The sequence below is a fragment of the Penaeus chinensis genome, chromosome 39 (genome assembly GCF_019202785.1).
Source record: "Penaeus chinensis breed Huanghai No. 1 chromosome 39, ASM1920278v2, whole genome shotgun sequence".
In the NCBI taxonomy this organism is placed as follows: domain Eukaryota; kingdom Metazoa; phylum Arthropoda; class Malacostraca; order Decapoda; family Penaeidae; genus Penaeus; species Penaeus chinensis.
The window spans coordinates 23,704,371-23,724,370 of NC_061857.1; the positions used below are offsets into that span (position 1 = coordinate 23,704,371).

The 20,000-nt window shown below is 39.3% G+C and overlaps 2 protein-coding genes across 2 annotated transcripts in view; both read left to right on the plus strand.

The window, feature by feature from the left end:
* Positions 1-4,617, plus strand: part of LOC125046734 (dynein axonemal assembly factor 4-like) — a 9,058-nt gene extending 4,441 nt beyond the window's left edge. Inside the window, exons 2-9 of the mRNA XM_047644640.1 lie at positions 530-833; positions 1,000-1,231; positions 1,349-1,501; positions 1,892-2,040; positions 2,300-2,506; positions 2,762-2,850; positions 3,137-3,290; positions 3,505-4,617. Of these exons, the coding sequence (XP_047500596.1) occupies positions 711-833; positions 1,000-1,231; positions 1,349-1,501; positions 1,892-2,040; positions 2,300-2,506; positions 2,762-2,850; positions 3,137-3,290; positions 3,505-3,789 (1,392 nt within the window). The 5' untranslated portion in view covers positions 530-710 and the 3' untranslated portion in view covers positions 3,790-4,617. The remainder of the gene's footprint in view (positions 1-529; positions 834-999; positions 1,232-1,348; positions 1,502-1,891; positions 2,041-2,299; positions 2,507-2,761; positions 2,851-3,136; positions 3,291-3,504) is intronic.
* A 6,218-nt stretch (positions 4,618-10,835) lies between these two features.
* The window catches only part of LOC125046930 (8-oxo-dGDP phosphatase NUDT18-like), a 44,237-nt gene continuing 35,072 nt past the window's right edge, over positions 10,836-20,000 (plus strand). Inside the window, exon 1 of the mRNA XM_047644966.1 lies at positions 10,836-11,023. Within this exon, the coding sequence (XP_047500922.1) occupies positions 10,918-11,023 (106 nt within the window). The 5' untranslated portion in view covers positions 10,836-10,917. The remainder of the gene's footprint in view (positions 11,024-20,000) is intronic.

A 20,000-nucleotide genomic window follows, 5' to 3' on the forward strand; every position in this document is an offset into this window, starting at 1 on the left:
TCTATCTATCTTTATGTATATGTTTATTTATATATATATATATATATATATATATATATGTTTATTTATATATATATATATATGTTTATCTAGGTATATATTAATATGTATATATCTATATATATCTATCTGTATGTTATATATATATATATATATATATATATATATATATATATATATATAAACATACAAATAGATAGATATAGATATACTTAGATAAACATATATATATATATATATATATATATATATATATATATATATGTTTATCTAGGTATATCTATATCTATCTATTTGTATATATATATATATATATATATATATATATATATATATATATATATATATATATATGTTTATCTAGGTATATCTATATCTATCTATTTGTATGTTTATATATATATATAAATATATATATAAATATATAAATATAAATATAAAATATAGGCAATATATACATTTTCTATTTTATTTTTCTAAGTAATTCTGAATACTTTCAACTAAATCATCTCATCTTTTTCTCTTCCAGACATGTGTGTCGTCATCCTGCTATTTGGATAAAGTTGCCGGTGAAGCTTGCATCTCCCTTCACTGGCAGTTTGAAAGTATATCTCATAGCTGAAGAGTTACTCTTCACTCTATCCTTTCTCACTTTGTTGTTTATTATTGTTTGTAGCTGGAATTTTCATCCCAGTCTAGCCTTTGCCAAAATGCCTATCCAGGTGTCTGACTACAAGTGGCATCAGACGGATGACAATATCCTACTCATTCTCGATTTACATCGCACAAGCCCCAAAAACGTGGATATTGTCACCACAAATTCGTATCTAAAGGTATATATTTTTAAAGAAGCAAATGTATATTTCTTGTTGATATGTATTTAATTTGTTTTGATTGAAAATTTGATTATCCTTCCATTTACTATCCAATACTTGATGGTATATTATAGAAGCGTCATTTGCAGTATCGTTATTACTATGATTGCTTTTGCCCCCTCAGGTGAGCTTCCTTCCATATATATTTGAAGTATTTTTATGCCACTTCATCAACATTGACAAAAGTTCAGCCAAGATTGCCAAGGGATATATTGAACTCAGCCTGGCCAAGGAAATTTCTTCGACCTGGAAAGAACTCGGTTTGAAGCTGACCAAGGAAGAGCAGCAGCTGAAAAGAGCAGAAGCCATACAGGATCTTGAAAAACAGGAACAAGAAAAATTGAAGAAGAATAAAGGTAAGAGGAAAACTGGTAGAATTTGTTGTTGGCTGTGTGAATTTTTATCTATTTATATATTTTGGGGTAATGAGTATGATATTCGTGTTTATTAATGTCCACACAATTGTCGGACAGATGAACGCAACCGCCGGGAGAGATATGCTGTTGCTCAACAGATCGCTGAAGATGACAGAAGTTGTGAGCAGCGTAAAAAGAGAATAGAAAATGAAAAAGAGGAATTCTTGAGGCAGTCAAATGGAGGCGATGATTCATGTGTTCCAACTGGAGGTGAGAATTGCAAATTTTGTCGAAGGAATGGATATAATTAAAGTTAAGGATGGAGTACGGAAAAAGTCTTCTTAGCAGACCTTTTTGATATATGCGGTTCTTTGGTCTACTGAAATTAAGATTATAAATGATTTTGGTGAAAGGAACTTATCTTCCTATAAATTACAAATAATTGACCATATTTCACTAATATGCACTGAAACATCTCTACCGTAAATTTGTGTTAAAAATCTGGAGAGGCTTTTGAACATACATAAAGTTATTGTAATTGACATTTTCAGGTACCAGTATCATCAAATTCATAATCAGTATAATTCATTATATTATTTTAATTTCCACACTGAGAAGGGGAAGGCACACATACTTATTATAGCTAAACATCTACTTCAGTTCAAGACATAGTAGAGAAGCCGGATCTGCGTCGAAGGCTAAGCAGCACTTGCTCAGAGGAAGGGTCTTGTGTGGTACGAGAAGTGGATTACGATGGGGATGGCGAAGACAGTCTGTATTACTCTTCCACAGAAAACCTTCATGCCATGGTGAGTAGTATAGGATGGCCTGTTATAGCTTTTTTTTCCGTTTTGTTAGGACTACAGTTTCAAAGTTTTTGTATAATGGAAGTGTAGTTTTTAAAAATCACTTGAGTTGGAACAACCCTGAGCGGTTTACAATATATACGTTTATAAAGGTGGATGCATAAATTTAACTGTAGGTGTTAATTAATCTATATATTCATAAAATATTTATTTACCTATTTAGAGAGGTGGATTTTTTCAAATCCTATTTTTTAAATTTTAGCAAAGCAGAGCCAAAATGGAAAAAGTGGAGAACGCAAACAGAAAGCAGCGCAAATCAAGTTCACTTCGGAATGCTGCCACCAAGGAAAAGGAAGGGAAAAAGGTGGCTCTTCCAGCTGTCAGGCAGAGCAGCAGCATTAAAGTGAACTTCACACCCCGTGTCTTCCCCACTCCAAAGAGAGAATCCTGCGAGAAAGAGGAGCAAGATGTAAGCAGAGAACAGTTTTCATGATTTAAAATAAGAAATTATCTAATAAGGTTACTTTATCATTTGGTAATTAAGGAAACTTCAAAATTGTATTTTAGGGATTTTATCCTTTATGACTCATTTATGTTTTGTATATCAAAAGGCTATGTAATGAAATATAAAGCAACAAACCAAACCTACATTAGTGTAAGATACACAATATGCAACAATACTTTTCCTACATTTAAAATGACATTGACTGTTTTATCTTTTCAGTGGCTTACTGCTCAGTCAGGTTGTCATTCTAAGAGCCCTAAAGACATCACTGAAGAGAATAGTGCAGATTACTTTAAGGAGAAGGCCATGTATGTTTCCCTTGAGTATTTTTTGTTAGCTTTATTGTTATTGTTTTTGTTTGTGAGAGAGAATGAATTATATATGAAGCATAATAATAAATGGAAGCACAAGTGGAGGATTGAGGCTTGGCATGTGTGAATTAGAGCTACTGCAAGAACATCATTTGTAAGTTTGAAAAGAATGAATGAAAACCGAAAAAAAAATCTCGGCACAGTATTGAGTTTGGATTTACTTTCCTTTTTGACTTAAAAGGGAAGAAAAGGGGAAAAAAAAACTAAATTCTTATCCTTTCAGCTCCTTATTCAGCAACAAGGACTTCAGAGGCTGTGTCAACGCTTACACTGAGGCATTGAAGCTGTGTCCATTGGAAGCTTCACATTACAGCAACAGAGCAGCTGCAAATCTGGCCCTGAACAACCTTCATCATGCCATTAATGATTGTTCAAAAGTAAGTGTAAAGAAAGTTTTGAACTTGTCTTGTATAAAATGATACAAAATCAAAAATAAGATTTAGTGCTCTGAATTTCTCATCCATCTTTTTGGATAGTTGTTATCTTTTCATATTTGATCTTTTAAAATAATTTTTGAATTCTGTTTTGGTTTACACGAAATATAACAGGTGAGTCGATAATTAAATTGGTTGGTCTATTCCCATGTTGCAGGCCCTAGAATTGCTCACCCCTCCAACTCAGGAAAACAGCAAATCACGTCTCTTGTGCCACATCCGACGTGGCACAGCATTCGTCCATCTCAGTCTTTTGTCAGAGGGACTTGCAGACTACCAGGCAGCACACCAGCTGAATCCCAAGGATGAATCTCTAAAGAAAGACATGGAGAGAATCCAAGCCATACTCATGACTTCCACAGACACTGCAGACTCATCAGATGAAGATAGCGATGACGATTTTAAAAGCAGTGGGGAAAGCAGTCCCCCATCAAATTCATAACTAAATTCATAGCACTGCATCCATTCATTCTTTTGTTAGAAAGTTATTGTTATTTTTGTTATATTCACTCTTAGTTGTAAGTGACATTTTCCTTGAGTTATGGATTTTTTAAGCCTTTTTACCTTCATTACATTTATGCTTAGGCAATTCTTTTGCCAAATTTTATCCCCTTGTGTTCTCTATGGCATTTGGTTATGCCACAGCACTCTTAAAGGTTGTTGATTGCAGAAACTTTAAGCCAAAAGAAATCCTTCTCGTCATAGACCATTGTTTTATACTTTTGTAGAAATTAAGTCTTGGAGTTTTATGCTTAGACACCATTTCTTGTTTGTCTCAAAGAATGGCTTCCATTGATTTTAAGCTTTTACATTTTTGTGGATAGAATATAAAATATCCTTTGTTTCTCGTAATGAGTAAACCTTTACAGAACATGACATTAGCAATGTATTTAGGTATTGATATGTATATAAGGATTTTAAGTATTATTGGAGTATTATGCACTTTTGAGATTTTAGATGTAAGTTTGCTTTATCCAGCTGTATCTAGAGTATTTGTGTAAATGGATCACGACTTGGATGTAAATGCGGATGTATAGACTATTTTATGCTATGTTCTTCCAGGTTGTATGTAAATTAGATGCCAAAGAGTTTTCTGATTTTATTTCCTCCCATATTTCTTTTGGCCAATGTTTTGGGAGACAGGTAATACTTTATGCATAAACATATTTACAATTACTGGAACAAGAAACGAACTCATTATACACCATGAATCTCTGTGAAAATATAATGCTGTTGATATATTAAGGTCAATAAAACCCATGAAGAAAAATACTTGTCATTATTATTTTCATGAGACAACATATAAAACTTTACATTTGCATCACAAAAAATTGGTCTTCCTTCAGGCAATACAGCAAAATTCTAGAGGAACGAGCTTTTCCTCCTAGTTAGTTTTTCGTTGAGCATCTCCATATCAAATTAAAGCACAAAACCACTTGCATCCTCTTTGTTAAGAAATACTACATTTTGAAATCAGCTGATGTTTGCAGACTCCAAACTTCATTTGCCTATACATTATTTCTTGTGACTATGCCATCTTCAATTTAATCCTTACAGCTCTGAAACAAGAAAAAAAAAATTGTATTAGCTAAAAACTCTAAAGTGATAATAATCAATTAATTTTATTTCCAAATGAAAAGCTCAAAGTTATTTTCTTTACTCAACTTGAAAGCTACTGAATAAAAACAAATACTAAAAAAAATTTGAAATGCATTATCCACAATTATGCAAGACTGGAACAATAAAAAGAATGAGAAAAGTTAACTTACAAAGCACTATAACTATGACAGGAAGAGCACATTCACAGCCATCATGACGCATGCTGCAGCCACCCATGGGCTTTTCCTCTCCCCTATTCTTGCCATCTTCCAAAAGGTCCCAACCAGGCTATTGGTGAAAAAGAAGATCAATATTAGAGATTTGGTAAAAGGTATGTATAGTTTAGTTTTGGATCAGACATGATTTATTTATTTATCTATTATTTTTATATGATCTTCCAGACAAGAATATGAACTTACATAACCCTCTTGTACAATTTCTCATATCTTCTCTACATCTGATAAACAAGAACTTCCCTTATACAATATGTCGTTGTGTAGTTTGAAATCTACTGCTTGACAATCATTATAGGACAAATCCTAACACTGAAGGAGAATAAGACTCAAGGTAACCTTCAATTTAACACACTTTGTATGAGCACTTAAAGTAGAAACTAATAACCTGCATAATGCCAACACAGAAGTCACTGTAATTAGTGACAGAAATTTTTCGCACCAGCATTGAAGGGTTAAAATGTTTTTACAAAATTGTAAATAAAAAATCAGAACTTACCCAGTCTTCTGTCTGTCAAGTAATGAAGGGGCAAAGGATCTTATATATGCACAGGTACAGATCATCAACAGCAACACACTCAGGAGACTTTGGAAGTTGAACAATGCAGACTGTAAAGGAGTAAGAAAAAAAAAAATTGAATTTTGAAACAAGGATGAGGAGTATACAGTTGATATTCTGATAAAAGGAAACTGACAAAAAGAATATGTTAATGAAGCATAATTTATACAAAAATGATTGATAAACACATAAACAACCACACACATGCATGCAATGAACCCACAGTCAAAAAAAAAAAGAAATTTGTGAGAAAACTAAAATGTTCAGAATTCTCTACCTCATTAAGCTAGATATGGGGAGATTTCTAGAATAAAAGTAACTACAGGAATCTACCCATTTACATTATCCATAAGCTAGTATAATAATTATTTCATCAACCTCTACAATTAATCATTTCTTTTTGAATAATAACAAATGACAGCAATAACCGAGAATCTAATATGGATTTAAATAAACGCCACAAAAATGCCAGTCCTGATGGACAAAATATGGCCACTGAAGTTCTCTGGTATGTGTGCCAATAGATGCAAAACCTGGACCCCCACCCCCCCCTAAAAAAGAAAAGAAAAGAAAAGGAGGGAAGGAGAGAGGGAGGGGAGAGAGAGAGGGAGAGAGGGGGAGAGAGGAGGGAGAGAGGGGGAGAGAGAGGTAGAGAGGGGGGAGAGAGTGGGAGAGAGGGGGAGAGAGGGGGAGAGAGGGTGAGAGGGGGGGGGGAGAGGGAGAGAGGAGGGAGAGAAGAGAGGGAGAGAGAGGGAGAGAGAGGGGGGAGAAGAGAGAGAAGGAGAGAGAAGGAGAGAGGAAGGAGAGAGAGGAGGAGAGGAGGGAGGAGAGTCGGGAGAGAGAGGGAGAGAGAGGGAGAGAGAGGGAGAGAGAGGGAGAGAGAGGGAGAGAGAGGGAGAGAGGGAGGAGAGAGGAGAGGGGGAGAGAGAGGGGGAGAGTTTAAAAAAATTTTAAAGTTTAGTTTTTGATTCCATTTAATAAAATGGATATTCTTGGTGTGACATACTGTCTGTTTTATTTTTGGCTTCTAAACTATCCCTGTGTGCAAAGGAATGGCCGGGGTTCCATCCACTGGCAGGCGAGGTATTTCGAGACGCAGGTCAGCAAGATTGCTGACGAGATCGCTTACCCGCTGCACCACACAGCACAAGAGGAGGGGGAGAGAGGGGGAGAGAGGGGAGAGGAGAGAGAGAGGGAGAGAGAGGGGGAGAGAAGGAGAGAGAGGGAGAGAGGAGGGAGAGAGAGTGAGAGAGAGGGAGAGAGAGGGGGAGAGAGGGAGAGAGAGGGGGAGTAGAGTGGAGAGGGGAGGAAGGGGGAGAGGGAGGAGGAGGGAGAGGGGGGGAGAGAGGGGGGGAGAGGGAGGGGAGAGGGGAGGGGGATGAGGGAGAGGGAGAGGGAGGAGGGAGAGGAGAGAGAGTGGGAGAGAGAGAGAGAGAGAGAGGAAGAGGAGAGAGAGAGAGAGATGAGAGAGAGAGAGAGAGAGAGAGAGAGAGAGAGAGAAGAGGGGGACCCATATCATACCTATTAAAAACCATGCATAAAAATTACCTGCATAAAGTCAAGTAAGGCCACAAATGCTTATCAAAGTTAGCTAATATACGCCAAAACTGCCAAGTCCAGTGATGCCGTTGGCTACATGGCTATGGCTCTGGCAAAGACTAACCAATTCCTTGTCTATGGCCTTTTCTGGGAAGAAGGAGCTTGCTGAGCTTCCTTGTGATATATCATGAAATAAAGAACCAGTCCGAACTCTATTTTGGCAGCTGTATGTGGTGGGGAATCTGGCTGCGCTTCACCAGAGGACAAACCGAACGACAATGACCCACTCATTTGATGTCAAAATATGGTGTTAGTAATCTTAAACCTTTAATATGTAATTCTACCAACAGAACCCTTGTTTTACCTAATTCACTTCTAACATTTTCTTTAAATATGGGATTGGCCTTATGTCATGACCTCCCTTATTAGGAGTAAGATGGTGGCTTTCTTAACCTCTTAAAGCCAGGCACACCTTAGCCATCATGAAAAACCAAATCATAACTGGTATGGCTATTGGTGTTGCAACTAACTAAAGCAAGTCGAGCGGAAAATTTCGCTATATGCTGCAAACTCCCAGGCCAAAAGGCTACACGGTTGCCAGAAGTCACCGGAATGAGTGACACAGAAGTTTTTAGCAGCATTGAAGGGTAAAACTGTTTTTATTTGGAAGGTGGATTGTAGCCAGGAGTAAATTTTAATACTTTCTCTTTTTATTTTTTTTCTTTAATCTAAATTTCTGACAGATTATAGGTATGACAAATTCATAAAACATTATATAATCAGTTATACTTTGCTATAATAATAAACTATAAAAACTGGTCAGGTTTTCACATTCATCTTTTATCATTAATCTGAGCCCAATCTCAAATCATAACTTACCTAACATAACTAAAGCATGGGCAGTCTACAACAAAACTAACCAAAACTTACTTAACCTACATAAATCTAACTTAACTATCAAAATACATAAAGGCTTGGAAGAAATGTTGTAAATACGGTAAATTATAGCATTTCCTTCACAAGCTAATAATATGAGTATTAGAAAGGATGTAAAATAAAAAATTCCAGGTACCCCATACCACATACTCTTCCAGCAGTGAGAAAAAATGATGTTAAAGTGAGGAAGTGATGAAACAATCAAAAGTGGATTATGTAAGCAAAGGAAATCAAATGAAGCAATGAGAATTGTACATGACCGCGATGTGACAATAGACACTAGTGACCAGCCTATTAGAGCCAATAAGATTTGTAACAGATAATCATGTGACAACGGAAGCTAGACACTCGAGGGAAGTCAGTTGAATTTTAAATAAGTTCCATCATGTCTAGACAATGTATAAAGTTTTGTCTCCTTTAACATGCAAAATATAATGGCAATAATGAAAAAGAGCAGCTGATAGTGGTTACAATTCTCACTAGCAATGATGACGAGGATTCTGACAACTCGCAGGTTGGCCATTACAGATTTATTGGTCAAGGTAAGAATTACTGGTGCGAGATCAAGATATTAGCCTGGGATCTAATGTGGTGGAATATATGAGGTGACAATTTTGCAGACCAGGTGAGGGGTAGAGGGGGCAGCAGCACCCTCTGAAGGGTGATTTGGGGGTAAGCCCCTTATTTACTAAGAATGTTTTGCAATAACTAAATTGATGAAAGTTTTACTTTGATCATTCACTTTTACCCTTCAAATTCCCTGGTACTATTATGCCCTCCCCAGCTATTCCTGGAAAATGTTTGGTACGCATGTAATATATCATTGCACATGCAACTGGCTGGGCGCTTTCTATTTTCACAGTGCAGTTCGCCCTCTTTACCATGCAGCATAGATCACTTTACAAATTGAAAAATCCAAAAGACTTATCGATTAAACTGAACCATACTAGGTTGTACCATCAAAGACAACCCATTTTAATAGCATAAAAATAATGTATCATCCATCACAAATGTTACAAATAATCATGCAACAACAAATGACGCATTTTTGGACAAACTGAAAATTTAACTGCACAAATTAAAACTTTTGAAAATAACTTGCCCATGCATATAAAAAGGTTTCAGGTATTGGGGCTGACATAATTGCGGTGCTTCGTTTGCGATGGAAATGAGAGCTAGAAATTTCACTTGAAATTCGGTTAGGAATCATCTCCAAATTTATCAAGTTATAATCCGTGAAGGTTCCTGGGATAGTTGAAAGCCAGGTTTTATCTGTTACCAAGAGCGATACACACTCCAGATATGAAGTCCCAAAATCAGGGCATCACGTGAACCCAAAATTCAAACCTAACCTTTCCTACCTTCTACTTATTCCCTAGACAAGAGGGGGAGTCCCCCTGTACCCCTCCTTTATTAGCACTACATACCAACTTACACAAAATGGAATGTTATGAACTTTGGCTGTGTGAAGGTGTTGTGGACTGGGACATTATCATCCTTTTGTGGTAAATATGAAGCTGGAGCATCTGTTGCGGTGTTGCTTATTACTCTGTTTTCTAGGCTCTATAAGATGGCAGTAGCTATTTCCCTTTCTCTTTGTGCGCCGTAACATTAACCGGGGTGAGAAATAATGCCGGTCAAATAGCGTTTTCAATTCAGTACAAAAACACGTATAGTTAAACAACATGAAAGTGTATGGCTGACAGCGAAAAAACATTTCAAAATCATACAAACTTGGTGTTATCTGATGATTACTTAATAACGTTATAAGTACAGGGACTTGATATCTTATGTAATTCTTTGGGAAATATAAAGATAACTTCCTGGACTAAAATCCTTGGCCACCTCATTTTCTTGTAATATCTCGTTACTACAAGACACCATGTTATCATATTCTATTTTTGAAAACTTACCATGTCGTATCAGTTGTCAAACAACCGTAGAAATGTCCGATAAATATGTTTTCTAGCCTAAAATAAATTCTTAAAGGATGACAGATCACAAGTCACAGGTGTGAGCGATTTCTTGTGACGACTGTGATGACAACAACACTCTGCGATTCGGAGAAAACCTGCTGTACTATTATATTACAATTGTTATTCTTCATATTTTGTTGGGAATTATTTATCATTAGTTTATACTATGGAGTTATAAATTTGGTTCTTAAATTAGATTTATGACAGTTTAGATGTTGTGATCTTTATAACGCAATCGCAGGTATTGTTTATCAGTTTTATCTAAAAAATTGTCAGGTTGCACTTTAGAATTTAATAGAAAAAATATGAAAATATTGCATGGATAGATTGTCGAAAATACACATTCCAGAAATATATCAAGTCCTCCAGAAATTTCGTATAATAATCCGTATACCGTTTAGCGTAAAACTGTTGCCATTAAGGAAAATAGTAAAGTATAAGAAATAGCTTTTAGATATCCAAAAGCTCATTCCCAGCTATTTATAAATACTGAGAGATATCAATGCCAAAACGAACCAAAATAAAGCTAAGAAATGTGAATATGCTGAAGCTGCCATAAAGCTGATGATACAATTTATAAAAGGACCCCCAAGACGAGGGCGTTGGCAACAGTGTCGTTCCAGTCGTGTGCAGAGGAAGCCGCTGAACTTCACTCAGTCTCGTTTGAGTCCTTGTCGAGTGCAGGTGTAGAACGTCCTTCCAGGATTCTCAAGTTCAGGCGAATAAGGATGGATTCCATCGAGGGGAACATCAAGCTGCTCCTCCAAGGGAAAGAAATCGAGGAATCGCAAGAATTTTGTGACTTTACCCTCGACGACCAGAATGAGGTTACAGGTCAGTACCGAAAAATGGTGCATACAACATCTTAGAAGAAATATATATATATATATTTTTCAAAAACGCCTCAAAGATATTTCCGGAAACTGACTTTGTCTTTTGCGTATATTTCTTTTGTATTTTGGAATATACTGGGATGCTCGTGACAGATCGAAGGTTTGAGAGATAAATCTGTAAGCTGGAGATAAGCCTCTTGTATTTTTTTTTTTTTCGTTTTTTAAAAATTCCTTTGGTGATTTTAGTGGGTCTGGTTTGATAGTGATGATGGTGAGTGCGTTTCCCTGAGGCGTGTCTGTCACTGTCACTGATCATTGTTAATTACCGTGTCTTCAATTGCTATCGCTATATATATAGCATTATCGGTGTGACAGTCTTCAATAATACGCCCGTCGTGGTCCCCATCATCATTAGTCGGGCATCGTCATCATTATCTGAGCTTCATCATCACTACCACCACCTAAGAATCATCACCATCATCACCATCTTCACCTTCATCACTATCATCATCATCATCACTACCACCACCAAGCATCATCACTATCATCATCATCATCATCGTCGTCTTCATCTTCATCGTCTTCATCATTATCATCATCATCTTCTTCATTACCATCATCATCATCACTATCATCACTATCATCACTATCATCATCATCATCATCAGTATCATCATCGTCATCATCATTATCATCATCATCGTCATCATCATTATCATCATCATCATCATCATCATCATCATCATTGTCTTCATCATCGTCTTCATCATCGTCTTCATCATCGTCTTCATCATGATCATCATCATCATTATCATTCTCCTCTTCCTCCTTATCATCACCACCACCATCACCATCTCTACCACCAAGCATCATCATCTTCATCATCATCATCATCATCATCATCATCATCATCATCATCATCATCATCATCATCATCATCATCATCATCATCATCATCATCATCATCATCGCTCTCCTCTTCCTCCTTATCATAATCATCACCACATTCATCACCAACATTGACCGTCGCCATCATAATCATTATAACTGCAATTATCATTACCGTAGTTACAGCCACCACACTCGTCACCACAATCACCGCATTTCCAAAATAAAAATCTTTAACCAGGTCTATGTGCCTTACATATACATTTTTTCCCCTCAGTTCAGTATTCATTGAATGTAGCCTAGGCATATAGAATCTCCGGCATTTAAATTTAAAGAAAGACTGCATAGGCCTACCTGATGTTTTGGCCTTCGCTGTCCATGCCATGAGGTCTGACACGGTCGGTGTATTGTAACGAATGCTAGCTATTGTGAATGCCATTGTGACGAATGATAGTGCTTGTGATCACGTTACCGCAGGCGCCGTAATTGCCATGCGGTTGCCATAATTGCAATGGCAAAGTCACTTGTCATTGCGTTTTTCTTTGTAATGGGAAATTAGTGAGAGATCATTAACAGTGAGTCTGTAATGCAGAATGGAGGGGGGGGGGGAGAAAAGGGAAGGAAGGGGAGAATAAGAAGGGAGAAAGAGGGAAGAAGGAGTTGATAAGGGAGAAAGAGGGAAGAGGGAGATACGAAGGGAGAAAATGGAGAGAGGGAAAGATAAGAAGGGAGAAAGAGGGAAGAGGGAGATACGAAGGGAGAAAATGGAGAGAGGGAAAGATAAGAAGGGAGAAAGAGGGAGATACGAAGGGAGAAAGAGGGATGAGGGAGATAAGAAAATAGAAAGAGGGAAGAGGAAGATAAAATGGGAGAACAGTGAAGAGGGAGAAAACAGACAGAAGGGAAATAGAAGGAGATAGGAATAGAAAGTGGGCGGGATGGAGGGGAAAAAAGAGAGAGAAAAGACAGAGGGGGTGAGGAAAAGAGAGAAAGGGTAGACAGGAAAGGAAGAGGTGGGTAAGAAGGGAAGGAGAGGGAAAGAGGGAGAAATGGTCGTGGGTAAAGGAAGGAAATATGGGTGATGGGTAGAAGGGACAGGGAAGAGGGAGAGAGAAAGGAAGGGAAGAGGAATTAAGAAGGGGAAGTGGGCAGGAGGTAGAGTGAAGAGAGAGGACAGAGGGAGGGAGGAAGAGATAGAAAGAGAGAGAAAGAGAAGAGGAACAAAGAGGAATTTAAAGAGAGGAAAGAAGGAGGAAGAAAGGGGTGAGAAGGAAAGAAGGAGGGAGGGTTGAGGGAAGGAGAAAGATTGGGAAGACTAACGGAGAGGGAGAAGTAAGAAGTGAAAAACAGAAGAGGAAGGGAGAGAGAAAAAAAAAACCCAGAGAACAGAGAGACAGAAAGGGAAGAGGAAAGGTCCGAGAACAAAGTACACTGATAAGGCTCATGTTCAGGAGATGATTTCACAGGAAAACCACCCTTCGTGCCCTCCATGTGCTCAGAGGCGGAGGGAAAAGGCATTTTAAGTGCCTCGTGCGGTCAATCCTGGGCGGCAGCGTGGGCGGGAGGGGGTGGGGGGTGGTAGGGGGGGAAACTATTCACCGGAGAGACAAAGTGCGTGGCGTGAAGGCCTCCCAAAAAGCAATAGGCCTACACTTAGAAAACTGAGGAGCGAAAGTGGTTCGAGAGAGAAAAAAATATATGTATATATTAATGAGATTTAGATTAGTTGGTATAAAAAAAAGACTTTGCTTTCTCGCCCATGAATTTGGGAATAGGAATTATTTTTTTTTTCGTTTTTTTTACTGCGTGTCATGGTTGCCGAATTTAAGACACGTGAGTGACACTTGGCCTGCTTCTAGGCCTATCAAAAAATGCACAAAATAACTTTTAAAAAATCAGAGGTAAAAGAATTAACAGATACACGGTTTTATACATGACTTATAAAAGCCAAAAATGTGTAATGGAAAGGGAAACAACTTTATGAATAAATGAATGAATAAATAGATAAATAAATGGATAAACAAATAAATAAGTAATTAAATAGAGGAATAAATTGATAGATAAGTAAAAAAAAAAAAAAAAAAAAAAAAAAAAAAAAGCGGCGTGATCTACTGCGTGTCGCTTGCGGTGAAGAAATATCCACTTGCGGGAACAGGTAGAAACAAAAACGACGCAGGTAGACAGGGAAAGGGAGCGGCACAGGTAGAGAGATGAGGTAGATGCATGAGAGAGAGAGAGAGAGAGAGAGAGAGAGAGAGAGAGAGAGAGAGAGAGAGAGAGAGAGAGAGAGAGAGAGAGAGAGAGAGGGGGGGGAGAGGGGGGAGGGGAGAGGGGAGAGGGAGAGGGAGGAGAGGAAGAGAGAGAGAGAGAGGGGGAGAGGGAGGAGAGGAGAGAGAGAGAGAGAGAAAGAGAGAGAGAGGGAGAAGGAGAGAGAGAGAGAAAGAAAGAGAGAGAGAGAGAAAGAGAGAAAAGAGAAAGAGAGAGAGAGAGAGAAGGAGAGGGAGAGAGGGAGACAGAGACGGAGACGAGACGGAGATGGAGACAGAGAGAGATAGGCGGGGGGTTGGGGGGGTGGGTCGTCGGCGGTCAACATTCCTCTTGTGATGAAAGTGAATCGCGGGAAAAACCTTCCTTTTTGGCCATTCCTATCACGATTTATTATTATTTTTTTTATTATTATTAAAAAGTATATTTGGTGGATTTCTTTTGTGTGGGGCACGGGGTTGTCTGTTTCTTTCTCTCTCTTTCACTTTCACTTTTCTCTCTCTCTCTCTCTCTCTCTCTCTCTCTCTCTCTCTCTCTCTCTCTCTCTCTCTCTCTCTCTCTCTCTCTCTCTCTCTCTCTCTCTCTTCCTTTCTCACTTTCTTTCTCTCTCTCTTTGTACCTCTTTGTCTCCTTCTCTTTCTCCCACCTCTCTTTCTTTATCCCTCTCTTTCTCCCCCCACCTTCCCTTCTTTCTCCTCCCCTCTCTTCCTGCCCTTCGCCGCGATGATGGAATATGTTTGTAGGTTGTGTATTTGTTTATTTGTTTATTTGTTGCAATTGTTATGTTGATTTTGTTGTTCCTACTTACTACCGCGATGGCAACCTATTATTACTATTACTACTACTGCTACCGTCGCTGCTGCTTACACTCATCACTATCATCATTATCATCACCACCATCACCACCACCATCATCACCGCCACCAATATCACCACCATCACCCTCATCATAACCATCATCACCACCACCATCACCACCAACACCATCACCGCCGCCACCGCCATCATCATCATCACCATCATCACCATCATCACCACCACCACCACCATTATCACCATCATCATCATGACCACCATCAAAATTACCGTCATTATCATCACCACCACCCTCATTATCACTATCATCATCATCACCACCATCATCACCATCCTGTTCCTCCTCATCATCATCACCATCATCACCATCACCATCATCATCATCATCATCATCATCATCATCATCATCATCATCATCATCACCACCACCACCACCACCACCACCACCACCACCATTATCACCATCATCATCATGACCACCATCAAAATTACCATCATTATCATCACCATCATCACCATCCTGCTCCTCCTCCTCCTCTTCCTCATCATCATCATCCCAGTTGCCTGCCCCTTGCGTCTGTAAGCTACTGTGCTAGTGATAAACAGACAACAGACATTGCACAGGGACAACCAATATGACAATAACTCCAGTGATAGCAATGATAATCATCAATCGTTTTATCAGTTCGTAACCTGAACAGTTATTTCGATACCATTAATAATAATAAAATTGATGATTGATGTGATATCTCTTTTTTTTCATATTGCTGTCTTCACATTAATCTGAGTAAAGAAAAATAGTTATTGTTTACGAGTAATTCATTGCATTCCATTCAGATTTCGAATGATATTCATTTCATTCAGTATTTCGAATGGTTACGGATAATCCACTACATTTAGTTCAGTATTTCTCTTGATTACGAATAATTTACAACATTTCACTCAGTATTTATTAACGAATTATCCATTGCATTTCATTCAGATTACGAATAAATTCACTGCATTTCATTCAGTATTTCCATTGATTGCAAACAACCCATTGCAATTTAGTCAGTATTCCCTTTGATAGAGAATAATCCGCTACATTTCAGTCAGTGTTGATTACGCATTATAATAACCATCGATTGCGAATGATCACCGCAGTTCATTCAGAATTGATTTTCCATTGCGTTTCATCGAGACCACGAATTATTTACTACATTTCATTCAGTATTTTCCATCGGGTTCTCTTAAGACTACTCTCTCACTCCCCCCCCCCCCCCCCCCCTTACTTCGCTCAGGTGTAGATGCCGGCTAAAGTGAGCGCGACATCCAACACCCTTTCGGAGTATTTTATACCCTTCCCGACCTTGCTAGGGGCGCCAGATGCTCGGCTCTTCCCTTGGAGGATTCCGAGGATGTTCGCGCGGAGGGCCTTGTTCTCTTGAGGTTCTTTGTCTCTGCTGCCTGGTAATTTTGTTTGGGGGGGTGGGGGAGGTCTTTGTTTGAGTCTGTGCTGGTCTTTTTTTGTTTGTTTGTTTGCTTATAGTGTCTTGATTTGTTGTTTTCTTTTCGTTTTCTTTTTCGTTCTGTTTTTATTTTCTCTCTCTCTCAGGTTATTTCGCCGTATTATTTTCTTTCTCTTCCTCTTTCTTCACCCTCTTTCTTTCTTTTTTTTTTCTCTCTCTCTCTTTCCTTTTATTTTTCCTTCTATCCCCTTTTCGCTTTCTTTTTCTTTCTTTTTCCTTCTTTCTCTTTCTCTTTCTTCCTCCTTTCTTATTTCTCTCTCCTCTCTCTCTCTCCTCTCTCTCTTTCTCTTTCTTTCTCCTTTCTTGTTCTCTCTCCTCTCTCTCCTCTCCTCTCCTCTCCTCTCCTCTCCTCTCCTCTCCTCTCTCTCTCTCTCCCTCCCTCTCTCCCTCTCTCCCCTCTCTCTCCTTTTCTTGCTCCTCCTCTGCCCCTTCTTCTTCCTCCTCCTCCTCCTCCTCCTCCTCCTCCTCCTCCTCCTCCTCCTCCTCCTCCTCCTCCTCCTCCTCCTCAATCTCCTCCTCCTCCTCCTCAATCTCCTCCTCCTCCTCTTCCTCCTCCTGTCCCTACTCCTGCTCTTCCTCCAACTCCTCCTTATCCTCCTCCTCTTTCTTCTGCTCCTCTTCCATCCTCCATCTTCCCCACCCTCTTCTATCCACTCCATTCCCCTCTGTCCTACTTCCTTACCTCCCACCCTCCATCCTCCTCCTCCTCCTCCTCCTCCTCCTCCTCCTCCCACTTCCCACCCATCAGACACTTTTTTTTTAGTAATTAATTTCATATTCCCATTCATTCTCTTTTTGCCTTTTTTTTTGTTTTTTTTGGTTTTGATCTTCTTTTTGCGTTCTTCCCTCGTTCTATTTAATACCGGTTCTGGCTTCGCGGGGGCCTGGAAACTGGATAGCTGAGCCTAAATTTCGACTCCAGCTCAAGGGCTCTCAGCTGGGAGGGGGGTGGGGGGTAGGGGGTAGAGGTGGGGGGTTGGGCAGGGGAAGGGCGAGGGGTAAGGGGAGGGGAAGGGAGAGGGGTAAGGGGAGGGGTAGGGGAATGGCTCATGGGGAGTAGAAGGGGTTGTGTGTGTGTGTGTGTGTGTGTGTGTGTGTGTGTGTGTGTGTGTGTGTGTGTATCTGCCCATGTCTGTATCTGTTTATTTTTATCTAGGCTTTTGTGTATATCTGCACGCGCATCAGAATTTACATATATGTTTATGTTTATGCGCTTGGGTGTGTATTTATTTGTTTGTTTGTTTGGGCGTGTGCGGGCGTGCGGGCGTGCGGACCAGCTTGGGGCCTGAAGTTTAAAAGGTAACTGGAGGACAAGCGTCTTCGCTAAAGACTCCCAAAGATGTTTACTAAGAGGCCGTTTGTTTGTGTGTTTGTTTGAGAGAAAGGAAGAGAAGGGGAAGGGGAAATGAAGGGGAGAAGGAAGGAAGGGGAGAAGGAAGGAAGGGGAGAAGGAAGGAAGGGGTGAGGGGAGAAAGATAGAAATAGGGAAGTGGAAGGGGAATGGGGTAGGGAAGATGAGAGGGAAGAGGGAAGGGAAAGCGAGAGAGAGAGAGAGAGAGAGAGAGAGAGAGAGAGAGAGAGAGAGAGAGAGAGAGAGAGAGAGAGAGAGAGAGAGAGAGAGAGAGAGAGAGTGAGAGAGAGAGAGAGAGAGAGAGAGGGGGGGAAGGGGGCAGGCAGGAAATTATGTACCGTTAGCTTTATACTTTGCGAAAATAATCTTGTCCTTGTTTAGCCAACTGGTTTTGTCGTTTTGCTTGTTCGTTGAATTTCTTCCCGGAGTGCTGGAAGAGGCAAGGCGCAAGGAGAGGACGCTGGTGGGTCGTTTTCTCTCTCTCCTTTGCAGCCTCGTCCTTCGCTTGGGGGGGGGGGGTCTTCGTTGTTATCGTGTTTTTTTTTATGTCTCGTCTCCTATTTTTCTTTTCTTTTGAGCTTCGTTGATGCTGTTGTTCTTGTTTTCTTCGTCAATAGTTACGTCAACATCGTCATCGTTATCGTCATAGTCATCATCATCATCATCATCATCATCATCATCATCATCATCATCATCATCATCATCCTCTCCCCCTTTCGTTCCCTCTCCCCCCTTCTCTTCCCCTTCCTCCCTCCCCTTTCCTTTCCTCCCTCCCCTTCCCTTTCCCTTCCCTTCCAACATCTCCATCTCCTCCTCTTTCTCTTCCTCCTTCTCCCTCGTCCCAACATCTTCATTTCCTCCTCCTCCTCCTCCTCCTCCTCCTCCTCTGCTTCCTGAACGCCAGATGATTACATGTGCCCGACGTGTCTTGGGAGATGCCTGAAGGTGAAATGTGATGTCATTTGGGAAGTCTGTGAAGTCATGACGTCATTATAGCCTTGTAATCAATCACGCTACGTCATCGCCTATGTTTAAATTGCTGTGGCTCTGTTTACGGGTTTTTTTTCCCTCCAGTTAGTGTAATTGTGGTAACGGTATATCGATAAAAGGTACGAATGAGAACGGATGTCTATTTTCGCAATCTATGCGGTGGGTTTCATTTGTGCTTTGAACATAGATTTTCATTCTCATTCATACACTTTTGTTTTCTACAAATGTCACAATGAGCACTCTTCGTGGTAAAAGGCAATTGTTGTTGTTATTTATTCTTTGTATTCTTATTTTGTTGTTTTTTTGTTAATGGTATGCTTATGATTTTCACTATTTTGTTGTTCGTAGTAACGTTGTTGCTATTATTATCATTATTTTAATTCATTGTAGTAGTTGTGTTAGAAGTTGTAATTGTAGTAGTATGGCAGAAGTAGTAATGGTGTTGGTGGTAGCAGTAGTAGTAGTAGTAGTTGTAGAAGCAATAGTAGTAGTAGTAGTAGTAGTATTTGTTGTAGTAGTAGTAGTAATAGTAGTAATAGCGGACGCAGTAGTAGTTATTAAAATAGGAATATTGTCATTATTTCCTTTTATATTGCTATTGTTTTCAATTTTATTGTTTTTCGTAACCAGCATCATTAGATGAAAACCATCGCCATCCGCCAATCTCAAAAGCACTAGTACATTCACCTTCACCTTAATCACCATTACTATCATCATCATTACTATCCTTCTCCTCTTCATCATCATCACCATCATCATCCCCATCACCATCATAATAATCACCATCATCACCATATTCTTCCCCATCATCATCATATTCATCACCATATTCGTCACCATCATCCCCATCATCACTATCATTATATCATCGTCACCATCATCATCATCGTCATCCCCACCATCACTATCATTATAATCATCGTCACCATACTCATCACCATCATCACTATCATCATCACCATCATCATCCCCATCATCACTATCATTATAATCATCGTCACTATCATCATCACCATCATCATCACTATCATCACCATCACCAATGCTACTACAAATACTATTCTTCTTTCTCTTTTTTTCTTAGGTTCAAATGAAGCCACTCATTCTGACGAAGGAGGTTAGTGCGAGGAATAATCAATAGATAAGATAGATCAAATAGA